The 9586-nt window shown below is 44.4% G+C and overlaps 1 protein-coding gene across 2 annotated transcripts; it reads left to right on the forward strand.

Moving 5' to 3' along the window:
• The first annotated feature begins 4008 nt into the window (after positions 1 to 4008).
• On the forward strand, positions 4009 to 7780 carry LOC123086639 (uncharacterized). Of its 2 annotated transcripts, XM_044508421.1 has the most exons (10): positions 4009 to 4087; positions 4185 to 4211; positions 4608 to 4778; positions 4852 to 5031; positions 5133 to 5159; positions 5669 to 5833; positions 5907 to 6071; positions 6405 to 6614; positions 6702 to 6963; positions 7058 to 7780. In XM_044508421.1, exons 1-8 carry the CDS (start codon positions 4013 to 4015, stop codon positions 6450 to 6452), a joined length of 858 nt encoding a protein of 285 aa, XP_044364356.1. In that variant the 5' UTR covers positions 4009 to 4012; the 3' UTR covers positions 6453 to 6614; positions 6702 to 6963; positions 7058 to 7780. The 2 variants fall into 2 exon arrangements, with proteins under 2 accessions (XP_044364356.1, XP_044364349.1); XM_044508414.1 differs by having other exon boundaries at positions 6702 to 7780.
• Positions 7781 to 9586: the final 1806 nt, after the last annotated feature.

The following is a 9586-nucleotide window of genomic DNA, read 5'->3' on the forward strand; positions in this document are numbered from 1 at the left end:
CACCCCCCCTCTAGTCAACTATATTGATCCTTTCAACTGCAAAGACCTGTGGTGATGATTTCTTCATGTATCTCGTGGATGATACTCCTACTTCTATTTCAGAAGCGTATGCCTCTCCAGAAGTTGACTACTGGAAGGATGCGGTCCGTAGCGAGATGGATTCCATCATGGCTAACGGGACATGGGAGATCACTGAGCGTCCCTATGGTTGCAAACCATTGGGATGTAAGTGGGTGTTCAAAAAGAAGCTTAGGCCCGATGGTACGATTGAAAGTACAAGGCTAGGGTTGTGGCCAAGGGTTATGACCAGAAAGAAGAGGAAGATTTCTTCGATACTTATTCACCTATGGCTAGACTGACCACCATTCGAGTATTACTCTCGTTGGCGGCCTCGCACGGTCTTCTCGTCCACCAGATGGATGTTAAGACGGCTTTTCTGAATGGAGATCTAAACGAGGAAATCTACATGCAACAGCCAGATTGCTTTGTGATAGATGGTCAGGAAAGAAAGGTGTGTAGGTTGCTGAAATCTTTATATGGCCTGAAGCAAGCACCTAAGCAATGGCATGATAAGTTTAATACAACTCTGACATCTGTTGGCTTCGTTGTTAATGAAGCTGACAAATGTGTATACTATCGCCATGGTGGTGGCAAAGGAGTCATACTCTGCTTGTATGTTGATGACATACTGATATCCGGAACCAACCTCAAAGTCATTGAGGAGGTTAAGTCATTTCTGTCTCAGAACTTTGAGATGAAGGACCTTGGTGTGGTTGATGTTATCTTGAACATCAAGCTACTGAGAGATAATGAGGGTGGGATCACACTTCTGCAATCCCATTATGTTGAGAAGGTGTTGAGCCGTTTTGGATATTCAGACTGCAAACCATCTCAAACACCATATGATCCTAGTGTGTTGGTCCGAAAGTTCGAAGGCACAGCTAAGGATCAACTGAGATACTCTCAAATCATTAGTTCACTCATGTACCTAGCAAGTGCAACGAGGCCTGACATCGCGTTTGCTATGAGCAAACTGAGCCGGTTTGTTTCCAATCCGGGTGATGTACATTGGCATGCTATTGAGAGAGTTATGCGCTATCTGAAAGGTACTATGAACTACGGACTTCACTATACCGGATACCCGTCGGTACTTGAAGGGTATAGTGATGCGAATTGGATCTCTGATGCTGATGAGATGAAGGCCACAACTGGGTATATGTTTACTCTTGGAGGTGGCGCTGTTTCCTGGAAGTCTTGCAAGCAAACGATCTTAACAAGATCGACAATGGAAGCAGAATTAATAGCATTAGACACATCTGGTGTCGAAGCAGGATGGCTTCGTGATCTTTTGATGGACTTGCCATTGGTTGATAAACCGGTTCCGACTATCCTTATGAACTGTGACAGTCAGACTGTCATCACCAAGGTGAAGAGTTCAAAGGACAACATGAAGTCCAACAAACACATAAGAATGAGATTAAAAGATGTCAAAAAATTAAGAAACTCCGGAGTGATAGCGTTGGAGTATGTCCATACGGCTAAGAATCTGGCAGATCCCTTTACAAAAGGGCTATCACGTGTTGTGATAGATAGTGCATCGAGGGAGATGGGTATGAGACCCACATGAGTTGCCATGGTAGTAACCCAACCTATGTGATCGGAGATCTCGTGAAGTAGACCTGGGAAAACAAGCCAGTGGTGAACTGAGGAGAGTAACTTTACTAACCCACTCCGTTGGAGATGCAATACTCTCGAAAACTGTATGGAAGGATGACTACTGTCTTAATGTGTTCCAAGGCTTATATGTATGAGCAAGATGCTATCCTACAGAGCGATCTTTGGAGGAACACACCTATATGAGATTGGGGTGATCTCTAGCAAGCTCATGAACAGGCCAGGAGTGTGACTAATATGCTCCACCCGAGGGGTCATCCTTCGGCAGCCTCGTATCAGTGAGACTTGTAGTGAAACTTCTTGACGCCAAACTGACAATTCAAGGCATAGTCCATTGTTCAGTTGTGAAGGAGTGTAACTACTTGGTCTAGGTGGAGCTCAACCTTAATCGGTCTCCACTGAGATGCTGGTATATCAAAACAACGTTTGGAACAAAGGACAAAGTGGGCCCCTGAGATCTGATGGGGGGTTGTTGAAATATGAGATGGGCCTAAAGCCCATATGACAATTTCAGATTTAATCTCTAAGGGCCCATGTAGGTGGCATGACAAAGGTGGTGGGAAGTTTAGTCCCACCATGCTAGTGGAAGGAGAGTTGGAGTGGTTTATAAGGGATTCTCTCCCTCATGCTATTGGAGCTTGAGAAGAAAACAAGCCCTCGCGCACTCCTCCTCCGCTCGCCTCGCCTCGTCACGACGCGACGCGACGCGACGCGGGTTGCGGGATTGAGCCGAGCCTAGCTCATTCCTATGCGCTTCTTTTTGCCGGTCAGGAACGGAGAGTCTTTGACAGGTAGGGCCACAATATGAGACGTCAGATCATGGGCTACCGACTTGGACGTGGGTTCAGCCCACGCGCGGCCGCACATGTATATGTGGGGCGCTGCCAACCCTAGCCGCCGCGAAATAGAACGCATCTCCGCCTCCACGCCTACGTCGTTCCTTTGCTGCTGCTGCCGCCGGCGACTCCATCCCGTTCACCGCGTACACGGTTGACGGGAGAGCAGGCCTCCGAAACCCCGCCTCTCCGGATCCTGTACGGGAGAGGGGCGATTAGGTTTTTGGGTAGCGACTACGCGACTGCTCGCTTCTGTTCATCTACGTCCGCATCACCTTCGTCATCACCATGTCGACCGACGCCGACCGTGCCGCTGCTGAGAAGGCCGAGGCCAACAAGAAGGCCGCCGAGGATGCCGCGGCTGCTGCCACCGTTACCGCCGCCGCGTGGCCGATTGGAGGGTATACATCGCTGATCCCTCTCGTGTTTCTTTCTGTTGTAACAGTACTAGCGATATGCGTAGATGTTTCTACTATGTGCGTAGTACATGCTCTGTTAGATCGTAATCAGTGTGTTATCAATGTTGTTCATGTCATGCTCATGATTTATTCATGAATTAATTTAATTGAAAAACTGCCTATTTTCTCATGAGTTATAACTATTAGACTTGTACCACTATTCGTATCTACAAACGAACAAGGAGCCCATCAATATCCATTATGAATTAAAACTACTATGTTCGCCTATGGGTTGGCAGGCGCAACCTTGCCCTCCACCATGATATGATACACATGTAACAACCCCACACAATTTCATTTCCTTTGTATTTTTCCTGTGCCTCGATGCAGTCGCCTCCGCTTCCGAGTTTCCTCTTTTTCCTTTTCGGTAATGCTAACTGGCGAAAGTTTACTAGGAAGAAACTCCCAGCGAACGCCCTCGCAGCCGTTTGATTGAGATCAAACGAGGACGGTTTTCCAAAAGAAATGCCTTCTCTTGAAAGAAATTGCCTCCAACTATATATGGAAATCCAACTAAAACAACTATATATGGAAATCCAACTAAAAAAACTACAATATATGGAAATCGTCGGGCACTGCTAATAATGACACGCTACATGGACGGCCTCGATCAAGCCATCGATATCTGAAACGGAGACGGTGCCAACTCAAAAAAGAAATAAAAAAGAATCTGATACGGTGCCCCAAACAGCCGGTTGACTAAACTTCACCCAAGTCGCTCCCTCCCCTCTCGCACGCACCATGGCTCGACGCCGGCGACGGAATTCGCCCTTGGAGACGCCCTCCAGCGCAGGTGTGCCACGCCCCCACCGCACCCCCGTCTCTCTCTCTCTCTCTCTCTCTCTCTCTCTCTCTCTCTCTCTCTCTCTCTCTCTCTCGGAAGAAATCTGGAGAGATATACCATACCTCACCTCATATGAACACAACTGTGTGCAAAGTGGAGAGATACCTCACCTTCGGTCGGGGTGGCCGGCCGGCTGGGAGTTCTCTAGTTCCGTGTGCTTAACCTTGCTTGGTTTATCAGCAGGAGACATTAGGACGGCCATGCTGCTATACCAAGCACCCTCTGGCATCGCGGTTTTCTCGTTCGATGTGAGCTACCTCAACGGTATATCCAAGGTGCTTGTTCCGGTGCTCCTTGTGTTCCTTTTTGTCTCCTTATGATCTGTCAAGGACTCAAGATCATCTAATCGCTTTCTCTCTGTTTCTTCTACAGGCCTTCTGGAAATCCTTGCCATCCCTTGTGAGTAAAGCTCCCATTTTCCTTTCTATTATCCTTTTCTATTTCCTTACGCTTCCCGTGTCGCCGATTCAAACAGAGTTATAATGCTTTACAAAATCCACTCCAATCTTCACCTGCCTTTGTTGTCAAAAATTTGTTGCAATGGGTGGGTGGAATATATATGAACAACAACTCATTACTCGTAGTTGTTATTTGTTATTGAACTGATTCAAAATCGAATCAATGGTCAGACATCTGCTAATAGATCCTCAAAAGTGCTGGTGATTGGCTGCCAGGCTACTAAATTATTCTGCCCCATTTCATGATTTTTTTAGGGGGGCTTTCATGATTTAGACACTTGTGTTATATTTTGTAATTTGACAAGCCTTTTAAATCCCTTATATGCTTATTCCTCAGAGTCTCGAAGTATTCATAAAGTCTAAGATGGTGCCCAGCCCCATTGACTCTGCTAATAAGTTTGTTGACAGTCTGCTGGCTGACAGTCTCATTGAGCTGTGTCTGTGTGGTTCTGAAAAGACATTATTCGTGGGAAGTGCTGAACATAAAAGAATAATTGAAGCGACACTGGTTAGTGTAGCTTCGTCAGCTTCCTTGTTGCTTCTTTCCGAGTGAACAGTATTTGACCACCATTTTCGTTCAGGGAATAATCTGTCTGTATGTTGATGTTCCGGACTGTGAGATGATAGTTTGCCATCTGAAGGATCACGTCCGTAATTTGCTTAGTTTCCCGGATGATGCATCGGCTATGCTGCTACATGAAGCACCCTCTGGCATTGCAATTTTCTCTTTTGATGAGAGCTACCTCAACGGTCTAGCCAAGGTACTTTTTCATTCGTTGCTGATGCTCCTTGGTTTTCTTTATCTCTGTGATCTATGAAGAATTCAAGACCGTGCGATTGATTTCTCTTTTTTTTTGTACAGGACTTCTGGACATGCTTGCCACCGCTTGTCAGTAACGCTCCCATTTTCTTTCTTACTAGTATTTTCTTCATACGTCCTTGCGCTTCTTTTTGCCAACTCGAACAGAGTAGCGCTTTGCAAAATTCACTGCAATGTTTCACCAGTCTTAATTTCAATTTTTGTTGCAATGAGTGGGTGCAATAAAAACGTTAAACCATTACTCGGTCTGTGTTATTTTTGTTATTCAACTGATTCAAAATCGAATCAAGCTGGTGGGTTGGGAGTCTTTCCTCTTTCCCATGTTCCATTTTGGTGCCATGGTGCACTGTCTTCAATGTCCAGACATCTGCTGATAGATCCTTAAAAAATCAATTAGCACTGGTTGAAACCTAAGTGGATATTGCTATGCACAAATTTCTACAAACTAGTCACATCTTTCTAGCTAGTGATGAATAAAACAAAGAATTAAGTAACACTATACTTTATGACTAATTCATGGTTTAGACACCTGAATTATATTTGACAAGCTTTTTAAATCCCTTCTGTGCTTATTTCAGAGTCTGGTAGAATTCATGGCATATGAGAGGGTGCCCACCCCCATTGACCTTGATAATGAGGCTATTGACGATCGCCTGGCTAAGAGGCTCATGAAGCTGTGTGGTTCTGAGAAGAAATTAGTTGTGGGAAGTGCTGCGCATAAAAGGATAATTGAAATGAAAGTGGTTAGTGTAACCTTGTATGCTCTCTTGTTGCTTCTGTCTGTTGAACAGTATTGATCACCGTTTGCTTTTTCAGGAAAAAATAACATGTCTGTATGTTGATATTCCGGATTGTGAGGTGATAATTTGCAGTCTGAAGAAGCCCATGGGCACTTTATTGCCTCATGAAGAAAAAGCAGACCCTATGAAAAATATAATATCGTTCTTACATCAACATGACTTTGATATCCCGGGTGGGAAGGTGAGCTTTACGGCCTGTCCTTCCTTATTTCTCTAATGCAACATTACTTGTTTTACTTGTCCCTTGTCAATGTTGGTACTACTTTCCTTTCTTTTCTTTTCAGCATCTATAGCAAGCTTGAATAGATTGCCCCTTGTTTTGCAATGCTAGTCCTTTCCAACTGATATAATGCTTGAATTGTGTGCTTATAATGCTTTATTGCCAATGATTGTGCCGTACTATTCATTGACATTTGAAAACCTCAATTTGTTGTATTCATCGATGTAACATCTCCTTGAATTGTTTGCCTCCATGTTTCTTTCATTGATGAAGCAAGTGCTCCATTTTATCCAGGTTGAGGAATCTTATTATGCACCGGCTCTTCGCTTGCATGAAGTCTAATTATGTGAAAGGAACTATTTGAAGTTTTTCCGCCTTCTTCTTAACAGTTTTCTGTCTAGATCCGGCATTGACGCTAAGTATTTGATTTTAATCCAATTTGCAACAGCTCTGAAGATGATCTGTCACCCTCGAGCTTCATATGAAGTCCACCACCCCGATGAGGTGAATCATAATATCGTTAATGTGTTTTGAGTATGCATATGCTCGGAGTTATCATTTTAGCAATGGACTGAAGTGTTTTTGCTTCAGATTTTCTTACACGACGTGTACTCAAAGATAGTGGATCATTCACCTCGATATAAAGGAAGCTTTTTAAAGATTGATGTCCTTTCTCTCTACAATGAGGTTTTAAGTCTCTGTTCACAGAGGAGTAGACATTTGTACAAATTGGATTCCTTGGTTAGGAAGGCTGCAAAGATGAAGGCTAAGTTAGAAAAGCATCCTTCCGTCGAAGTGCCTAACGAGAGCAAGTCGAAAGCAGCTTCTGAGCAAACTGGAAAGCTTGAGGCAGGTAATTCTGTTTTGGGTTCAGTGATGGGAGAATTAGATGCAACAAGCACTTTGCTTAAAGATAAAGAATCTGAAGTTGTTACACGTCATGACAGCGTCAGACTCTTGGAAGATGATGCGACTACCAGGCTCATTGATGTGACAATTGATCCTGAAGAGAAAGAAGCACCAGACTTGACTCTGGTGATGAAAGAAGAAAATGAAAACGATGGGCTTCTGGCCAAGCTGAATCATCTCGAGGCTCTGGCACTGGAAGTTAGAAAAACTGGTGAGGAAGCCAACAAGGTCGTTCAATTGATTCACAAACTAGTAGATGTGCTGATGGAAAAAGCAAATGAAAATGGTGTCCTGCTGGAGAAGGTGAATCATCTCGAGGCTCAGCTACTGATAGCCAAAAAAGCTAGCGAGGAAGCGAAGGCAGAGACCCCTGTCAACTGGAGGATAAACCATTAGACGGGCACTCGGCTGTGGCGACTGGAATAGAAACTGAAATTGGAAATGTGGGTGGATGGCGGCGTCATTGGCGCTCATTAGGGTGGTCACTATCATCATCGCGGAGTCAATCTTCAAATTGGAAATGTTTTCCTTCGTTTCGTTCTTTTTTTTATAGAGGGAAGATCTGGCTTTAAAGAAGAAGAATTCCTGCACCTGTCCATGCAATACAAAAAGGGCGTCCCGTGGTAGTGTTGTTGAACCGCTAATAGCAAAATTCACTCCGTTACTGTAATTAGAACCCAATGCCTTCAGATAAGGGCTCAGATAGCTTATGTTTAAGCTTTCACCTGGATATATTTTGGTCATTCATGGACCCACTATTAGTAAGGCCAACAACCATACTCAATAATGAGATAGTGCTTCTCATGAACATGTACGCGAGTCAGATTAGATCCGCAAAACACACCAGCAGCAGAGTATTAACTCCGATAAAAGTTGTCGTCTTATTAGACATTAACTCATATAATATTCAAGATGAAACTTTGAACATCAAATGCTGGTTCGAGTTCTGGTAAGATGTCTCACAACAAGGTCGGCGGAAGGTCCAGATCAACGGTACAGAGATGGGTACGGTCTATTTGCTGCAACTCACTGTGGTGACCCTTTGCCTTTCCATGGGTTGAAAGGGACTCAAGACGTTTGTGTAGTGGTGGATGTAAAGCCTCATCCTGATCTGTTTGCTTAATAGTTGTAGTTGTTTCTTGCACTGCGTCAAGTCATACTTATTCATTATGGAGTACGTATGGGTTTAACCTATATGCCTAGATGGATGGATTAATATGTGCTAAAAATGAAGTCTTTGTCGAGCCCACCGTCCATGCTGACAGCTAAAACCGTTTCTATTTAATTGTGAACAAGAACACAAGAAACTTGTTAAAACCATTTCTATTCCTTGTGAAAAAGAATTTTTAAGGAGAAACTAAAAACCTAGCATGTTCTTATAACTAAGACCTTGAAGAACAAAACATTGCAAATATCTAACATATATTAGGTTTATTATTTGATCTCTAATAGTACTACAAGACCTAACATATGAAGTTCAACATGATAGAAACTTCATAACTAGATTTTGAGAAAAACCATTTGAAAATGAAAAATGTCCAGAATCAGTTTTTAAAATGTTTGAAGAATCAAATCTTTCAAAACAGAAACAAAAAAAAAGGTCAAACATGGCTTTATTACCGAAAAAGGCTCCGCCCCGCTTTACATATAAAGCACCGATCACCGTACAAACCAACCCAAACAACGTAATCCCACACCACACGCACACTCAAGGCAAGATACAAGGGTGCATAAGAGCAGCTAAACAACCCCATCCACTCCAAGCAAACTACATGTAGGAAAAGAGGGCACCACTTGGAGTCTCCGGAGACCTCAACCGCGACGAACTGAGTACTCCAGTGTGGCGCCTTCAGGAAGGGCACGACACCAGAGTATCACCACCGCCCGATCAAGAGATCAGGGTTTCCCCCAGAGTAGCAGAAGAATGCAGAGGAACCACAACGACGACTTCGGGAAGCAGACGACACCCATACATGACGCCGCCGTCGGCTTGGCAGAGCCAAAACGGGTTTTAACCCCGGCAAGTCATCAATGTCTCTGAGATGTAGTAGGGCAAGCCAGGCCTGCCGCACCAACACCTCCGACCATCGCACTCTAGCCATCACACCGCGCGCCTACGCGACCATGCATGGCAACCAGCTCACACCCGAGCTGCGAGCTCCACCCAAGAGCACCACGACTCCCACCTCTAGGTCCGCCGCTGTGAGGCCCCAGATTCAATCGTACACTAATTATACACGCAAATGTGTACAATCAAGATCAAGGACTCATGGGAAAATATCACAACACAACTCTAGACATAAATTAAAGTCATACAAGCTTTATATTACAAGCCAGGGGCCTCGAGTGCTCGAATACAAATGACTCAGCGGAAGTAACAATATCTGAGTGCATACATAAGTTAAACAAGTCAGCCTTAAGAAGGCTAGCACAAAAGCAACAACGACCGAAAAGGCAAGCCCTCCCGCCTGGGAGCCTCCTAACTACTCCTGGTCGTCGGCGACCTCCGCATAGTAGTAGGCTCCATCGGCGTAGTAGTTGTCGTCGGCGATGACATCTGGCTCCTG

The sequence above is a fragment of the Triticum aestivum genome, chromosome 1B (genome assembly GCF_018294505.1).
Source record: "Triticum aestivum cultivar Chinese Spring chromosome 1B, IWGSC CS RefSeq v2.1, whole genome shotgun sequence".
NCBI lineage: Eukaryota > Viridiplantae > Streptophyta > Magnoliopsida > Poales > Poaceae > Triticum > Triticum aestivum.